This window comes from Melanaphis sacchari, unplaced genomic scaffold, assembly GCF_002803265.2.
Source record: "Melanaphis sacchari strain LSU unplaced genomic scaffold, SCAv2.0 Contig20_pilon_pilon, whole genome shotgun sequence".
In the NCBI taxonomy this organism is placed as follows: domain Eukaryota; kingdom Metazoa; phylum Arthropoda; class Insecta; order Hemiptera; family Aphididae; genus Melanaphis; species Melanaphis sacchari.
Genome location: NW_020271042.1, coordinates 4,349,077 through 4,368,263, shown reverse-complemented (window position 1 = coordinate 4,368,263; position 19,187 = coordinate 4,349,077). Strand labels below are relative to the sequence as shown.

The 19,187-nt window shown below is 27.3% G+C and overlaps 3 protein-coding genes and 1 non-coding gene across 4 annotated transcripts; 2 read left to right on the top strand and 2 right to left on the bottom strand.

The window, feature by feature from the left end:
- Positions 1–1,669: 1,669 nt before the first annotated feature.
- On the top strand, positions 1,670–6,878 carry LOC112593603 (phosphoglycerate kinase; the record flags this gene model as incomplete). The annotated part of the gene is given in 7 exon segments (XM_025338082.1): positions 1,670–2,393; positions 3,802–4,005; positions 4,470–4,814; positions 4,960–5,098; positions 5,167–5,423; positions 5,546–5,745; positions 6,781–6,878. Coding segments are annotated over 7 exon segments (1,248 nt in total). The 3' UTR covers positions 6,822–6,878.
- Positions 6,879–7,665: 787 nt separating this feature from the next.
- LOC112593673 (piggyBac transposable element-derived protein 4-like) lies at positions 7,666–9,534 on the bottom strand. The gene is made up of 2 exons (XM_025338179.1): positions 9,494–9,534; positions 7,666–9,328 (listed from the first exon to the last, which is right to left on the bottom strand). The coding sequence occupies exon 2, from the start codon at positions 9,169–9,171 to the stop codon at positions 7,666–7,668; it is 1,506 nt and encodes a 501-aa protein (XP_025193964.1). The 5' UTR covers positions 9,172–9,328; positions 9,494–9,534.
- A 1,670-nt stretch (positions 9,535–11,204) lies between these two features.
- LOC112593759 (protein CLP1 homolog) lies at positions 11,205–17,400 on the top strand. The gene is made up of 9 exons (XM_025338297.1): positions 11,205–11,361; positions 11,546–11,691; positions 12,300–12,461; positions 12,729–12,957; positions 13,021–13,191; positions 15,264–15,454; positions 16,699–16,921; positions 17,051–17,144; positions 17,218–17,400. Exons 2-9 carry the CDS (start codon positions 11,584–11,586, stop codon positions 17,330–17,332), a joined length of 1,293 nt encoding a protein of 430 aa, XP_025194082.1. The 5' UTR covers positions 11,205–11,361; positions 11,546–11,583; the 3' UTR covers positions 17,333–17,400.
- A 1,625-nt stretch (positions 17,401–19,025) lies between these two features.
- LOC112593838 lies at positions 19,026–19,187 on the bottom strand. Its single transcript, XR_003114621.1, has one exon. It is a non-coding gene; the product is annotated as a U1 spliceosomal RNA (small nuclear RNA).

The following is a 19,187-nucleotide window of genomic DNA, read 5'->3' as shown; positions in this document are numbered from 1 at the left end:
GAGTGGTCTGCTGTCCTGTCCGTGCGTGTCTCGAAGTTCGCGGTTGTGCGTCCGAAACGCGTACTCGGCGCGTTTTCCGGTCGGTCGTCGTATCGTCACCTACCATTGTTTTTACGATACGATAAATCTCATCCGTATCGAATACGCGTTTTGTTTTCGGTGTTTCGCCCCGGACGCCTTCGCAATTGTCTCGATAGCGTACGAAATACGATTATATGTGTATATATATATATATATAATAATATTTATAAAAAGAAACGTGCGTACCATTGTCGACGTACGTCAGATTATGTTTATTATATACAAAAATCGCAAAATCGTTGTTTCAGTCGTTGTAATGGCAGATCGAGTTTCACCGGTGCTAGTATATAAGAAAGATAGCAACGAAACTCTGCTATAAGTGAATACCCCAGGTCGGTGAACTCTGTGGTGAATACCCAGGTCGGTGAAACTCGCTGTATGAATACTTTCAGGTCGGTAAAATCTGCTGTATGGGAAACTCTAGTAGTGCTGAATAATCGTTTTGAAGTGAATTTCAGGTTGGAGACAGGACTTAAGCATACAGCAGTTAGAAAGTCTAGTAGGCAAACTAATGATAACGACATTTTGAGATGTTGGTATATTTCACGGCGACCACCTTGGCGCTGCTGTTTTAAACGCGTAAATAATAAAAGTCCACCCGAGCGTCTAGTGGTCGGTCATTTCATTAAATCATTGGTGTATACACTTGTCCCGTAGTCTTGCAGTCTTGTGCATGGAAATAAATAAATACATTCCGAAATGGTAATTAAATCATTGCTCTTCAGTCGTTGTAATGCCTTTAATCGCATACCTTTGGGGGGATATCGTGATATGTGTGATAATAAACCGGTACGTCGTTAAAATGATACATCGTGTAAACGAATACGTCGGAAACATTTAAACGACAATAAAGTGCGATTTACGGTTTTGGGACACGCGAACGTAAAATTGTACGGGTTAAACGACGTATACAGTAGTATTCGTTGCATCTAAACGGTTATGCTCGAGATTCGGTCGTGGTTTACAACTCAAACTGTAGTCGATAGGTGTTAGGATAGTCCCCTCGTTAGGTAGGCAGGTTCCGGCGTATCTGGCGCCCTAGATATGCTACACATATCGTGAAATTTTGCATTTTTCATTTAATTCGATTATTAATGTTATTGTTTTGATATCCAGTTTCTACACTACTCATAAAATATTTTAAAATTTAAAACGATTTTTGATCTCACATTACATTTTATATGCTTTGATTGATGATGACAAATATATTATATTATAATATACACTACATGAACGTTAAATTATACAATAGTAAGCAATACGTAACTGAACGAAGCACAACAATCGGAATATAGCGTCGAGAACGCGACGGAAAGAGGTCTCGAAAGGCCGCAAAATCGGGCGAAAAGCAGAAAAAACGGTATATAAAAACAATAATAATAAGTAATAAGTATTAAGTAATAACGACCGATAACGACGACGGCGGGAGATAACGATAACGGCGCGAGCGAGATATCAGATAACGACGGGGAAAAAAAAATTGTAATTTTTCGATTGGTCGGGACACTAAACCTATCGGCCCGTGTCGCAACTATTCGTTTTATGTTATAAGAAGAAAGAAAGAAGAAAATTATAAGATTATAAGAAGATTAATCAATGCTATACAGAGTACAGACTGTGCTAAAATCATTCATCTTAAACTATGTATTATAAATTTATAAACAATTATTATAATAATAAATTTTAATCTGAATCATTAACGATTTTAAAAGTTTAAATTCAATTTAAGAAAAATAATCGTAAAGCACAATCGATTTTTAGCGATTTTCAGTGCTATTGAGCGTGTTGACGGTTACCTGTCGATAATCGATAGAATAGTCGACCGGTGGAAAATAAGAATAATTTAACATTAAAAAATTTAAAAGTAATAAGTAGCAACAAATATTATTCTACTGTTCGACACTGTTTTTAAAAATCAAAAATATTTGACTTACGTACTTCAATATTTCCTCGTAAGAATTTATTCCGTTACGTTAGGTATTTAGGTACGAGTGTTTACAGACTTCGCGATTGTCCGTCACAGTTTGTCAAGGGCAAATGATAAGAAAAATTAATCGATTTTAAACTTTCATAGTTTTATTACGTTTACTTGCCGAGTACCGAGACCGAGAGCATTTAAGCGGTTTTCAATTTTCTTAATTTTTTGTCTCTTCACTCACCTTTTAATACCTCGAGTACCTATCTCGTTTTCTAACATTCAATCTTTTACAATTTTGATTGATAATTGGATCTTTGTTTATACAACTAACAATGGCACTTAACAAATTAAGCATCAAGAGTTTAGAAGTGGCGAACAAACGGGTTTTGATCAGGTAAATATAATTTGATAGGTAGGTTTATTATATGTATGTCTATAGTAAGATGACTTGTTTTCGACATCAAGTAACTATTTGATAACATGTCACTTTAGAAGTCAAACCATCAAGTCTATATAATATCATCATGTCTTGATACAAAAGGTCAAATAACTAATACCTACCAATTATTTTGATTTTTTTTTAATTGTCATAATTTATTAATTTATTTAAATTAAAAATCTTTTTATTCCTTAATTTGTTTTTGGGTGATCAATTTCTGTAACTGAAATAAATTGGAGATTACTTAAAAAAAATTATACCTAATATAATAGATTATCATTAAATTGTTTGTCATAAGGCTATTATATAGTAATATTAAAAATAGCATAGGTGAAAATCTAGTTTTGATAACCTCAATGTATAAATATATAACCTAATCAAATATGGATGCAACGTAATGGTATACTTCCAAATTATAAATGTTAATGATAATTAAAATTCAATTGAATAACCAATTCACATAATATCTATTTCAATTTTTAGTAAACTGTATTTTTAATTTTTAGTGACATTTTAATAGGTAATTTAAATTCTATTACCATATTACCATATATGCAATTAGTGGTTTGTTATTAATTTAATAGAAAGTGTAACAAATTGTTTAATTTTTTAACACGTAGCAAATATTTTTCTGAAATGTTTGTGTTTAATTCATTGTATTTACTAATGTTGCAAATGTTCACTACTTTTAGTGATTAGTGATCTCAAATAGTAATTATCTAATCGATATTATAAAATTCAATTACTAATAATTGGTAATCTTAATTTCTTAAAGCTTAAATATAAATTATTATAAATTAATAAAGTGAAAAAATGTAAATTAAAATTAGGTTTAAATTCAAAAAAATGCCACACCCACGTGTGTTGTCTTAGTCTTACAAACATACCAGATTTATGTTCAGCTAGTCCAATTTTGTGTAATAAGCTTTAATATATTAGTGAATTAGCGTATGGTCAAACTTAAAATTATAAACCATCATCTGTGTTTTATAAGTGGATTTTATGATATTAAAATTTTTGAAGTAAGCATTTTAAAAAATTGTAAAAAAACCACGAGAAAACACTTTTAATGTTCTTATCTTTAAGTTTGTGAAAAAAAGTCAATTTGTTCTATTATTAAAGGTTATTACAAAAATTGCAACCGCTGAACACTAATTTATTCATCAATCTTTACACCTTACACAAGTAAAACTTAAAGGAAATGTGTAATATAAAAATATCTTATTAGTATTAAGTCTATCTGTAATGTATTTTGCATAAAAAATAAATAAAAATTTATTATATTGTATGTTTATAAAACTGAAAAATCATACAAGCATTATTTATTTAAGGTTAATAATAAAATGATTTTTTTACATTTCAGAGTTGATTTTAATGTTCCATTAAAGGATGGAAAGATAACGAACAATCAACGTATTGTTGCTGCATTAGATAGCATCAATTATGTTCTTGAAAATGGTGCCAAATCTTTAGTTCTCATGTCCCATCTTGGACGTCCAGATGGATTACCAAACTTAAAGTACTCTTTGAAGCCAGTTGCTGAAGAGCTCCAGAAACTCCTTAATAAGTAAATTATTTTCAATAGTGTTTTTTTTTGTATGTACCTAAAAATATTGGTAATGAGCTATTAAATCAGTGTTATATTTTGTTAAACAATTTCTAAGATGTGGTTAAATACTCAACATATAATATTACATTTTTAAATAAGATTTATAGCATACGAGGAACAAAATACCTCGATTAACAGCTATATAAATCTAAATATCCATGAAAAACAAATTTTAAAATACAGTATAATTTTAATTATTATATTATTTTTCAACTTTCTTATAGTTAAAGGTTATAAAATTGTATTAAATCCTTATTAAATTGTGTTAATTTTAATTCTTTATTTTCCTTCATTCCTTATAGAAACAAATCCTTATCCTCAATTATGAAAGATTGTTTTGCTCATATAAATAAAGATAAAAAGTAAATAACTATTTTTAAATTATATTTTTAAATAATTATACATCATATTAATTATTTTAGGAATGTTACATTTTTGTCTGACTGTGTTGGTCCAGAAGTAGAAAAAGCTTGTGCAGATCCTGCTCCTGGTTCAATATTTCTTCTAGAGAACCTTCGATTCCATATTGAAGAAGAAGGAAAAGGTGTCAATGCTGCTGGAGAAAAAACTAAGGCTGACAAAGAAGATGTGAAAAAATTTAGAGAATCATTACAGAAATTGGGAGATGTATATGTTAATGATGCATTTGGTACTGCACACAGAGCCCACAGTTCTATGATGGGTGAAGGTTTTGAAAAGCGTGCTGCTGGCATCTTGTTGAATAAAGAGCTCACTTATTTTGCTAAAGCTTTGGATAATCCCGAAAGGTATCAAATTAAAATTAATTTTTTCATCCCTACAATAAATTATTATATGTTATTATTTATTGGTAATGTGTAGTTATAAATAGATTAATTCAATAGCTTGTCATAATTAATAATGAAATTAATTAATATGTTTTTTACTTTATAGGCCTTTCTTAGCTATCTTGGGAGGAGCTAAAGTTGCTGATAAGATTCAACTTATTGAAAATCTTTTAGATAAAGTTGATGAAATGATTATTGGAGGAGGTATGGCTTATACTTTCTTAAAAGAGTCAAAGGGCATGAAAGTAAGTTTAATAAATAATAAAAATGAAGTATTGAAAATATCTTTTAATAATTTCAAAATATATTCTAGATTGGTGATTCTTTATATGATGAAGCTGGAGCCAAAATTGTCGGAAAATTATTAGATAAAGCTAATGCTCGCAATGTTAAAATTCATTTGCCAGTTGATTTTGTCACTGCTGATAAATTTGATGAAAATGCGAATACTAGTTCTGCAACTGTTGAAGAAGGAGTTCCTGAAGGTTGGATGGGTTTGGACTGTGGACCAGAATCTAGGAAGTTGTTTTCTGAACCTATTGCTCGTGCTAAGGTCATTGTATGGAACGGGTAAGGAATTATTAATATTGTAATTTTTTTCATTTATATTAATGTAATAAAAATATTACGATTAATTGGTTTCTCTACATGTATTTAATACATTTATATATTAATTATTTTTTTTTTATTAGGCCTGCTGGAGTTTTTGAGTTTGATAAATTTGCAAATGGTACTAAAGCTTTAATGGATGATGTTGTTAAGGCAACTAAAAATGGAACTGTCACTATAATTGGAGGTGGTGATACTGCAACTTGTGCAGCTAAATGGGGGACTGAAAGTCAAATAAGTCATGTGAGCACTGGTGGTGGTGCAAGTCTTGAACTACTTGAAGGTAAGTTTTGTTAAGATTATTAAAAATATTCAAAAATGGACATGAAAGACTATTTTTGTGGTTATATTATTATTGTTAATATAAATGTAAATCAAGTTTTTACTTTTTTTAATGAAAGTTCAATTTCTTATTCCTAAAAATAATATATTTTTTAGAATTTTAATATATAAAAATGTAATCATGAACTATAAATTTCTTAGTATTAAAATTTTAGACAAGCAGAGTAGAGTGAGACATTCTATCCACCTAACCTCAAAGCATTTTTATTATTGACTATGTATGACTAATTATCACATTATTAAGATCTATATGTGCTGTTTCCATCTTACAAATTTATACTCAGAAATTCCAGTTTTGTAAAGTATTAATATTGAAGTGGATTGACCTATTATCAAATTTTAAAGTACAAGAACTCTCCCAGAAATATAAATCTGAGTGAGGGCAAAGTCATAAGTACAAAACTATATAATAATAATTTACCCATTTAGATAATAAAACAATTAATATTTAATATTAACTAAAATAACGGAATGACCATGCCCCCCATGGCCAACACCTGCGAAGTTCCTTGTAAAGGTATAAACATTTACCATTAATACTATATTTTAATTTTTAAGAAAGTTATGAGAATTTTTATATTACATTATTTTAAATATTAAGGATTTTCTTAAAAATTAAATGTTGTAAAAAACTTATGAACTATATACAAAGTGATGTTTCTCTTTTTAGTTTGATAATTATTCAATTAATTTATTTACTTTATTATTAGATTACTAAACAAAATTGAAACTGCTGAGCACAATTTTCATGTATTGACATTAATGGAAAATATTCTACTTATGAATATGAAATTAAAAATGTCTACCAGTCAAAATATAGTTTAAAAAAAAAAAAAAATTATTTTGTAATGATTTAAAATTATTATATAAAATATTTTCCAAAAACATTTATACATTTTGTAATAATGTGTGTTCTTTTGAATGAATCATTCTGTATATATAATTTAATTTTAATTTATTAAAAATTTTTTTTCAGGAAAAGTCTTACCAGGAGTTGCAGCTTTGACTGACGCATAATTGTTTAAAATATACCTGGCTTGTTTAATATTTACAATACAATATGTGGTTTATTTATTTTTATTTGTTTTTATATTTACCTCTAGTTATCCAATTATTGTGCATGTGGATTTTAATTTTCTAAATTTAAATTCCTATTGTTAAATATGTTATATTATTCATTATTTGTTTACTTTTCATAGATAAAATATAGTAGTTTCATAGAATAAACTCAAAAAATCTATTTAGTGATTTTATATAACTTTGTTAATTTTGAAGTTGGTTAATAGATGACCAAAAGATTAAAACAATAAACCATACATTAGGTTATTATTCTAATTTATATTTTATATTATAATATTAACATTATAAGTGTTAAACAGCATACAACCAAAAAACATTTAAATGTTATAGCTTTGGTTTAGTTTAAGATTTTAAAAATGTAATATTGAATAGGAAATATTAAAATAATAAGTATTTTTAAGCAGTTTCAACTTTTAACACGTTCGCTGCGTATCATATTTTAGTAGCACCGACTGCGGTGCGCACGCAATTTTCGATATAAAATTTACAATGACGCCATTTGGCGTTGTTAGCACTATTGAATAATTTTTACATCATATGCTGAATGACGCCAATTGGTGGTCATTTTTTTTTTATACAAGTGTTCAAATAAACAAACAATTCAAATTAATTAACAGACTGTTATATTATTATGAAGTTTAAACAAACAAAAAAAAATTATCTTTTATACCTAATTACATATTTTATATATTATATTATTAAATAAACAAAAAAAACTTATATAATTATTTTTAAACAAACAAAAAAAACTTATCTTATTATTTTTAAATAAATAAAAATCTTATTTATTATGATGAAATTTCGCAAAACATGGTTCTAGACAAATACTAGGATGATTTGGACAAATTGGACAGAAATATGAAGTGTCTTTGCGTATTTTCTTTTCTGCACAAACACAACATCTTTTACGAAGTGCTCTTCCATTTTTTCCTATCTCGTGTGTTTTTGGAATGTGTTTTCGTTTAGCATCTAGTCTTGGTTTTGGATATGCTGGTAAAAGTTCACTAAGAATAGATAAACGAAAATCATAGAGTGTCATCTTAGATCCGACTTGTGATTGATTGTACAAATTGTAAGAATTTAATAATAGCATTTGGATCACATGTATTCCTATCTTCTTGTACCAACGAACTGTTTTTCTCAAAAATGGATAGTAACTGTTCATTTGGTCTTGCCGATCAATACCACTCATAAATTTATTATAATTTGCAATCGGTTCTGGTTTTAGTTTTTCCTGACCTTTTTTATTTTTTGCAAGTATCAAATTATTTTTGAATTCGGTAGAAATATACATAACATCCCGTTTGTCCTTCCATTTACCAACTAATACGCCATTAGAGTACATTGCTTTTGTTTCACCAGGTTTTAATTTTGATTTTACTACGGCCTCAGGAATACGTTTTCGGTTAGATCTTAATGTGCCCGTACAGTATGTCTTTTTTTGTAATAATTGTTCAGCTAAATCGATGCTATTATAAAAATTGTCCATGTACATTGAATGACCATTATTTAATTTTTCGGACATCAGATGTAGTACTACGTTTGCAGCATGACCTTTACCTCCTAGGTCATCTAAAACACCCGTATACACAGCAAATTTTATAATAAGTCCATTTGGTTCGGTAAGCATGTACAATTTAACACCATATTTATGGCGTTTATTTTGTATATACTGTCGAAAAATAAGGCGGCCTCTCCACAATACCATTGACTCATCGAGTGAAAGCTCTTTATTAGGGTAATAAATATTATTCATTTTGGTATTGAAATAATTTATAAGAGGTCGAATTTTGAAAAGTCTATCAATAGGAGTATTTTCAGAATGGTCAGTAGGATTCTGGGCGAAATGAAAACATCTCAAAAGTAATAGAAAGCGATCGCGACTCATATAATTCGAAAAACATGTAAAATTAAATAAATGATGTGTTTTCCAGTAATCGTTTAATCGATTTAGTCTGATTGTGCCAGTGTGAATAACTAAACAAATAAAAGTTATAATTTCATCGCGGTCCGTAGGTTTCCATTGAGATATACGAGAACGCTCTGCAGCACCAACTCGTAAAAATTCAGACTCGGCATAGTTATTTGTTTCTCTAACTATAAGTTCAAAAAAATCCTCATCAAACAGCATGAAAAAAAAATCTATGGGTTTTCCGTTTTCGGGTATTGGAACGAGTAAACCTGGTTGTTTATCAAACGTAAAATTAAAAAGATCAATTTCGTTTGTTGTCCAAGTGTTATTAGTTGTTATTGTATTGGGAAATTCGAAATTTGGTTCAGTAGACATTTCATTTCCTAAATCCGAAGTCGACGAAGAATCGGAATCACTTGCACCCAAATAATCGCTGCCAGAATCAGAATAATCAAAATTTTCGTCATCAGATTCAAAAAGAAGTCTTTCAATTTCATTTTGAGTAGAACGGAGATCAATATTTGTACAAAGTCTATTGGGTCGAGACGAACCAGCATTATCAGAATTATTCATATTTATTGCAGTAAAATAACAGCATAAAAAAAACAATGAAAAATTAAATTTATATACGTCAAATCGATTTATAACAAACGTAGTTACCTAGCTATCGTATAATAATAAAGATAATACTACTCACTTTATTGGTACACGTCCAAATTGGCTGAATAACCAAAGAGAAATAAACTAAATATGAATTTACTGAATGCATACGATCAATATCACGATCGATACTAAAAATAATATGTCTATAACATACAAACATAATTGTGCTATGACGATTACGGGTCGTCATCAGCTGGGTGTGTCTGAATAACATGATAAAAGTAGGTAATAGGGAATATTATTGAATAGTATGTAAATACCAAACAAATGGTTATTTTTAGAAACGGTTTTCAAAATTATATTAAAAAATGTTTGTAGATAACGCTGACAAAAAATTAGTGCACAGGTTCTAACGCTGACCGGAATATAAGCACATAATAATCGGTATATCAGATGACGCCAATTGGCGTCGACCGCACACGGAGAGTGACGCTACTGACGCCAATTGGCGTTGTACGCAGCGAACGTGTTAAATTCCCACTTTCAATATTTTTTGAACTAGGTAAGTACAACAAAGTAAAAATTAAAATAATTATTTTTTTGTTTTTACTTTTACTATGTTAAATTAGAAATCCATTTATCCAGTTTTCAGTTATAAATTAAAATTTAGATAGGCATATGCCTTTTAATATTTACTTTATTAGAAACTACAATTGTATTACCTATGAAATATAAAACACTATTTATGGTATTGAATACCATAAAATATTGGTAGATTAAGTACTAACACTTATCAGTTACATCAAAATGCAAGTATTATACCAACACAGTGTATTTGCCTATATTTAATTATTAGTCCTCATCTAATTATTACTTTACATCCACCATTAACTCATATTAGCTCCCTTAATACTTGGTTTTTGTTCATTCCTTAACTTGGAAAAAGACGATTATTTTAAATATAAAGTTGACATAAACTACTTTAAAAATGGTAAATATTTGATCATTTCCAATTTTTTCATAATTATTAACTACCTAGGTAATTAATAGGGCTCGGAAATTGATGCACTTTGCATTCTTTTTTTGGAGCTTATTAGATGATGCTCTCCTGGCCAAAAATATATTTCATAAACATGTGAATCTAAACTAATTTTTATTTTGCATTTTATAGCTTTTTTTACTTTTTAAGTCATTTTCTGTCATTTTTAGGTCATATTTTCCTTTTAGTTCAATTTCTTGTATTTATAATTAAATTTTCACAATTAACATCTTTACACACATAGCTTTTGTTGTACACAAACTATTTATAAGTACCTACATCAAATTTTTATTTTATAAAATAATATTTTACACAAGTTATATACGAATTAGGTAAATATAAATATACGATAGAATAAAGCAATAATTGCTAGCTATCATTTTTAATTTTTACAGTATAAAATATGCTTAAATAGTAAATTGTAATAATTTTCATTATTATTACTATTCTTTATTTAAATAAAAATGTATTTTTACTAGTTTTAAACAAATATTTATAATTTTTTAGGTCATTTTTTGTGATATTTAAGTCATATGCATATTTCTATTTTTTTAGGTTATTTTTAAGGTTATCAACTTCCACGCCCTAGTAATAAATAGTTTTATAGAATTCGAAAATAATTATTTGCCGCCAACTGAAAAGATTCTGGATCATGGAGTAAGCCGTCATATAAGCCGATCGATTTAATACAAAGTAAATAAAACATGCTTGACGCCGATGACTGATAAGTGATAACGAATTTTTTGTTGATAGTGATAGATGTATATGTACAATAGAAGTACATGTTATTTAACATTTAACTTCAGTTTAAATTTTTAACTGCGATGAAAATTAAAGTTTTTAATTTATTCGTTTAATGCTATCTACGGAGTGCAAACGGTAGTTAAAATTTATATAATTTTGTGTTATGATCGCCGTTAACTGTAAGTCTATTTTTTTTATATAAATAATAAATCAACTTTTGTAAAATGACAACAATTGCTTTAGTTATATGATATGTATCTTGTTTTCATTCAGAAGAGTTGTTCTATTTTGTATTTTGGCGACAGCGAGTTTCTTTTAATTGTTATATTTAGTTTTTAATTTTTTTTCTGTGCATGTTTTCAGTACTTTGTATATATATCCAATAAACGTACATTTTAATCATGTCGGAGAGTGTAGAAGTTCAAATTGAAGATCAAGAATTCCAATTGGAACCTGACAATGAACTTAGATTTGAAGTCGAAAACAAAAATGAAACAGTTGTATTAGAAGTAAGTCCCAGCTATAATTTTATATTTAAATGTAGTATTGTTAAATAGGCAATTCATTGTGAGTAATAATATCTGACATAATATTTTAAGTGTAATGAAGGTAGTGTAAATAAAATGGGTCACATATTTATGTATATTAGTTTTAAATTTTAATATTTTCTACCTATATTATGGCAGTATGGTATAGTGTTATATTTATATGAATTATTTAATCAAGTGATAATAAGAAGATTATAATAATTAACTAAATTAAAGGATTTATAGTAGTAAAACAAGTTTTGAAATAATCATATTATTGTTGATTAACATTTTTTTTAATAATTAAATTTAAAAAGAATTATTATTAACTTAAAAATTTAAATAAAATATGTAGTTAATAATTATTGAAAATAAATTTGTTTAAAACTATATTTATTACATGAAACAAAAATTAATGTTATTTAGTTTTAAATTATTTTTATTTTTATACCAAGTGTGAGAATTCGGAATCATTTATGCATACATTAAACATACTTAAAACCAAATAAGAATTGTAAAAATACTATAATATATTCAGTTATGTGTTTTATCTAGATACATAGTATATGGTAATTCTTTATTTTTTTTAGTTAAAAACTGGACTAGCAGAAATTTTTGGAACAGAATTAGTAAAAGGTAAATCATATACATTTTATTTTGGAGCGAAAATTGCGGTGTTCACATGGCAAGGATGTTCATTAAAGTTACGAGGAAAAAAAGGAATTAGTTATATATCCAAAGAGACCCCAATGGTAATAATAATAAATTTATATTGATACATTTAATGAAGATAACTGATTTCTATTATTTATTATTTATTTTTATTTAATATTAAAACCTGTACAATTTTTTTCAAATTGAAAGATAACACTAATCAGCTGGATAAATACAAATTAATTGATTAACTAATGAACTGAAAATAAAATAATTTGCTAGAGTTAAATCAAATAATTATCAATGTCTAAATTATTATTTATTAATAACAGTGTACACATTTTAAATTGTGTTAAATCTTTTAGATGTTTTACTTAAATTGTCATGCGTCATTAGAACAATTACGAGTAAAATCAGAAAATGAAAAGATAAGAGGTCCTGTTACAATGGTTGTTGGGCCAACTGATGTGGGTAAATCTACTCTCTGTAGAATACTACTAAACTATAGTGCACGGATGAATTCTCTTGGACGTAGACCCATCTATGTAGACTTGGACCCAGGTCAGGGACAAATATCAGTTCCAGGAACAATTGGTTGGTATTGATTTTAAAGTTATTGAAATTGGCATTAATCCTAATAAGAATAATAATTTGTAGGAGCAGTCATGGTTGAAAGGCCAGCTGAAGTAGAAGAAAGTTTTTCTCAAGCAGCTCCACTAGTTTATCATTATGGACATACAAACATGAATTTTAATTCAACTTTGTACAACACTTTAATTTCTCGAATGGCAGAAGTTATTCATCAACGAATGGATGACAATCCTAGAAGTAATTTTTACCTATTAAAAATTATTTGACTTTGAATATTTTATTATTTTATTGCATTCGTTATATAGCCGAAAAGAATATTTTAAAAAGATATGGGTTGGTATGGAATTTAGCAAATCTTAGTTTAATTGTAATTACTCATTACTACTTACAAATTGAATTTAACATACTACATTTTGTAAATATTTATTAACCCTTAACTATTTAACCTTCTTTCAATAACTACATGAACAATGTTTTTTTATACAACAATTTGATTTACATAGAAATCAATGTTGTTATTATACATATATTTGACTTAATTTACTTGTAAAAGAACAAAGTACTATATAATATTGTTTTAAATTTAATTATAATAGTATATAAAAGAAAAAGAATATTATTACTATATTATTATAATCGATAAAAGTAAAAATTTTTTACTCTCAAATAATTGCTACTAACTTAAATTAAATCTTACTTACTATCCTGACTTATTTACGTGTTTCATATCTGACAACAGCTTTTACGTGTTTCTTACATGAAGAACATCGTAATGTTGTCACCTTATTTTTTGCTTTTTCGTTCATCGATACAAAAATAATTTAACATGGAGCTTGGTTATGCTGCTACAAACATCGAATGACAATTGAAATGGATTAACATCTAATATTCAGTGTGATTACAATTTAAGGTACCACTAAATACCTCAGCTGGATTACCTTATATTGAAGTGAATTTTTTAAAGAGCCTAAGTAGTACTTAAATACACATTTATTTATAATTTTCAATTTTTTTACACTTTTAGTACAGTGAAAACTGTCTAAAGCGGAATCGCATGGGACCAACAAAAAAATCCGCTTTAAGCAGTTTTCCGCTTTATTCAATAAAACGGAAAAATTCCGGATTATTCAATTCAAACGAATAAGAAATATCAAAGAATATTTATCAATTTATTGTTTTAAATACATAATATAATTCAATAAAATTCGTTAAATTTTATCAGTTGATATTTTTCATTTAATGAAAGACACTTATATTTTGGCATTTTAATATTTAATGCGATAAACGGAAGATAAAATAAAATTAAAAGTGTACGTACGACTGTTGGTGTAAGACTGTTTCACAGTTACAAAGAAGAAATTTCGTATCGTTTAAGATGCGATAATATGCATTGTATGTACAATACTAAAATGTACATATTATATTTTACGAATATGTACCTATAGAACAATTTTATCTTCTTTATCTATCACTATTTAACTATGTACATTTTACATCGGCATATCTATATTTTATACCTTATTTTTGGTTTAGATTTGATACGCTCATGTCATTTTTCCGGTTTATGCAAGGTTTTTATTAGTAAAGGACTTACAAAATCGTTCCGTTTCCGCGTTATGAAGGTTCCGTTTTATTGAAGTTGAGCGTCTATATAAAACTATAGGAACGTGCCGGGACCATAGAAAAATTCCGTATTGGATAATTTTCCGTTTTATTCAGGGTCCGCTTTAGACAGTTTTCACTGTACTACACATGCACAATACAACTTACATTTTTTTAAATGGGAACACTATTTTTTTTTACTCATTCAAATAAATTATTTTTTTAAAACATTTTTTGTAAAAAAAGTTTTTTTCTATTTAAAAAACTGACCAAGTTAGAGAAGTCAACATTTAAATTTATACATAATTTGTGTTTAACAAAATTTTCACTTAAAACCACTAGAAATAATAAAAGAAATGTTTAATTTACCTATTATGTTTACAAATAATAATTTAATAATATTGTTCGTCATCTGGATGAATATTTCGAGTATATGCTAATTTTTATTTAGTTGATTGCTATAGTATGACTACAATTTTAACTATTTTTATTGTGGAATTGTATTTTATTTTTTTTTCAATAAAATACAATTTTACTTTTATTATTATTGTATTGGTAAACACAATTTATAGATTAAAATATTAGTCATTTTAGTTGATAAATAATTTTTAAATTGTAAATGTTTTTTCTTTTTATATTTTATACACTTGTGATAATAAGTATAGAATTTATATTTTCTAATTTATGTATATATTATGTTTTTGCAGTAAACAATTCTGGATTAATAATTAACACATGTGGTTGGGTAAAAGGAAAAGGTTACCAGCATTTGACCCATATTGCACTTGCTTTTGAAGTTGATATTATTCTTGTACTCGATCAAGAACGATTGTACAATGAACTAGTGAGAGATATGCCAGTATTTGTCAAAGTTGTTCTTTTACCAAAAAGTGGTGGAGTGAGTAAAATCAATAAAACTATTGGGTACTTATCAATTAATATGGCTACCTACACAATAGGCTGAAAAATAAAATAATATAAATAGCTTCATCAACAAATGTTAATGTGTTAAGCATATGTTCAGCATAATATGCTTAAATAAAATTTACTTTAATTTTTTTCTCGAGATTTTACATAACACTTAAAATATGTTTACTTAGAATAATTTGAATTTGAATTCCATATACCTACTAATTTCTTCGATAAAATACTCTGTAGAGAAGTTAGCAACTTTTCTTTTCATGGTAAATCCCAAATTGTTGAGATAAAAGTATACACTTGTTGGATATCATACATCACTTTAATAATATGTCTTAAGTTTTATTGGGCAGCAATGTTATTGTTCTATGTAGGAATTAAAATATGTATACAGTAACTTAAGTGTTTTAAAACTGAACATACAGCTTATAAGTATATAACACTTATTCTTTGGCATACAATTATACTTATTAAAATAAAATATAAAATGTTCCATATTGGTCATAAATAATCTAATATTTAAATCACATTTAATACTTACGTTTTCGCTCCCGACTGACAAACCACTCCAATCCACTAATCTCTGCTCTTGATTCCGACTCCATTTTTGTTTACCCTCCAAGTCGACTGAAGAGAAAGTGGTATAGAGACTTAAATATCAATTAGCTAAATATATAAGGTAAATTTAAATTCAACCTAATCATGTCATAAAGTGTCGCCATTGGGTGGCTGCTTTTATCATGTTTATGTCAATCTATATTATATATTTCCTTTCCGCATGGGTACTTATTGTAAAAATTTATTTACGGATTGTACGCTTTTAAAATAAAAAGTTAAAAAAAAAAATATTTAATACCAACATTAATATTACTATGTTCAAAATCAAAATTAATTTAATTTAATCATCACCATTTTATAAAATTTGGCTTAGCATTAACTGTGTATTAAAAAACTTTGTATATTATATTTGTGTACAGTTAATATAATACATTGACTATTCTCTGACTACTTTTTTAAAAAATTAAAACGACAAAGGTGTTATGACTTGCTTGCTCCAATGGAAAGTCTCTACAATCCCTAATTTCTGTCTCTTTTTTAATTGTATTATCTATTGTACTTATTGTTTCTATTCTAAACAGATTTTATGATTAAAAAAAAAATATATTATATATTTTAATGAAATTTATGATAAATTATTATGAATTTGTTTTATTTTATAATTAGGTAGTTGAAAGGAATAACAAATTCAGAATGGAAGGTAGAGAGGCACGTGTTCGAGAATACTTTTACGGTACTCCTAGGAATGTACTTCATCCACACACCTGTGAAGTAAGGTTTTCTGACATAAAAGTTTATAGAATTGGAGCTCCGCCTATTCCAAATACATTGATGCCATTAGACATGCAAAAAACTGATTTAGAGACAAAACTTGAACCTGTTACGCCTGGTAAATATTAAAATAATTTAGTTTATTGCATTTATATAAAATATTATACAATAAGAATATTTTTCCACTAAGATATATTTTTTTAAAGTATATACTAGATTTCACTTTTTTAAATGTTTATTTTTATAGGGCCAAATATGATGCATCACATTTTAGCTCTAAGTTTCAGTACAACGGTAGAAGAGGATGTTGTTAGGACTAGTGTGGCAGGTTTTGTTTGTGTGTAAGTATTGTTTAGAAATAAAAAATACTCCTTTGTAATACAATATGTTAATACTTTTTTTCTATTTCACTAGAACAAATGTTGATACCTCACGACAAATGTTAACTCTTTTGTCACCTCAACCAAAACCTTTGCCTGAAACAATTTACCTCATGTCAGATGTACAGTTCATGGACAATAATGCTTAATGCTGTGTGTTTCATAAGAGCCAGAAAAATATTTTATGTATTAAATATAGATACAGTTAATTATTATTTTTTAATACATAATTTATACTTCTTTGACTTAAATAATAATTCTCAGTGTAACTAAAATAATGTGTATATTTTATATTAGATGTAATTCTTAAGCTGAGGTTTTATTTTTCCTTACTATAATAAAGGACTTTTTATTAGTATTAAGAAAAATTGCACTAATCATTAGTATCATTACAAATTTATTTGATACAAAATTCAGTCTTATACAAATAGCCATATTAATATTGAAAATACTACTTTTAATTATTATAAGTAATTTAAAATGAATTATTGTTGTCATTAACTGTAAATTTACAAATAAATGTCTACACATTTTTTAAACAATTCTTTAACTGTACGATATAAATAATTTTTAATGGATTCAAATAAAATTTAATATTTCTATATTTCATCAAAATTTTATTATTGTAATTGTTGACAGAATTCTAATCGTTAAATTTAATTGCGAAACATTGATAAAACACATTCATGAAAAATAGTGTTTAATGATTTTTTAGTTATCTTGAAATAAAATCATGTACTACAAAATTCATGGAGAATAATATTTTTGAAGTTTGAATATATCAGTTTTATTTTATTTAAAATAAAGATGTTTTTGCAAATTTTAATCAATATTAAATTATTTTAAAACAGATGGATATGTCATACGCAAACCTACAAGATTGTTATTTTCTGCAGTTTTTGTAATAAGTGATTTTCTCTAAGATAACTCAAAAATTAAAATGGTTTTATGTAAATACATTTTGCTTACGTTATTTGGGGGTGAGAGATTATTTACAAACAGTATGTTGACCAATGACATTTCTTAAAGTTAATATCATGGTTAAACACATCTAAAACTGTAAGTAAAACTTGTTAATTAATTATTTTTGATAAATCACTGTTTATACATTGAAGGAATATATATATGTTTTCATAACTCTTAAGATAGTTGACCAAAATCAAAAATATGTAATTGCCTAAAACCTTATTACACTTATGTGTAGATAATGTAATTTAAAGAAATGGTATAAAATGCATTTCTTACAACTTGTTTAGTTATTATTTTAAACTCGTTGACAGTCTTACAATTACTATTTACGTTAAGTGATGTTGCCTAGATGGTAATTAAAAAAATAATTAATGACAAACTTCAACTTAACCGGGTTAAATTAGGGTTTTACTCCGTATTAACTTTTGTAGTTAAATGTATTGTCCGGGAACTATAAGTTTAACGTTGCTAACTAAAGTTAATTTTTTTTAGTAACTCGCACCACACCTCGAACTCCTTTTTGTTCACTACAATTAACTGTCGCTGAAGATTTCGGAAAAATTTTTGTTAATACACTAATAGCGTTTGATTTGATGATGGACGTGTAAAACGCTATACTTAAAAATAAAAGACCATAATATTCATAATCTGCTATTGAAAAAGAAAAACGTGTCATAAGTGGACGTGTACTATAGCGTTTCATTTCATGTAATGCTAGTCGAGAAAATTTATAATCTGGTCGGTGTTTTACTGAAAACGAAGATTTCCCTTCAAATACGTATAATATTATTTGTAAGTAAAAACTAAAAATGATGATATATCTCTAACAAGTGGTAGACAGTATATTATACTAATTTTCACATATGAGAATAGGTGGGACGCGCGAACGCGATCCCCGCTACCAAAAATTACGCGTCCGAGGTATTCGCATTAGGAATACTCGCAGGGGTCAACCAGCCCGGTGTGCAATGGGCAAGTCTCGTCCTGGAGGAACCGCCTCGTTGATCACGGTTAACCTCGACGCCAAGTAAGTAT

What these genes read in the sequence shown, in the direction of transcription:
- LOC112593759 (XM_025338297.1), top strand. Translation starts at nt 11,584, where the DNA reads ATGTCGGAGAGTGTAGAAGTTCAAATTGAAGATCAAGAATTCCAATTG. An exon ending in ATCAGTTCCAGGAACAATTG is followed by an intron (nt 12,958 to 13,020) that starts GTTGGTATTGAT and finishes AATAATTTGTAG; the next exon opens with GAGCAGTCATGGTTGAAAGG. An exon ending in AATGGATGACAATCCTAGAA is followed by an intron (nt 13,192 to 15,263) that starts GTAATTTTTACC and finishes ATGTTTTTGCAG; the next exon opens with TAAACAATTCTGGATTAATA.
- LOC112593673 (XM_025338179.1), bottom strand. Translation starts at nt 9,171, where the DNA reads ATGTCTACTGAACCAAATTTCGAATTTCCCAATACAATAACAACTAAT.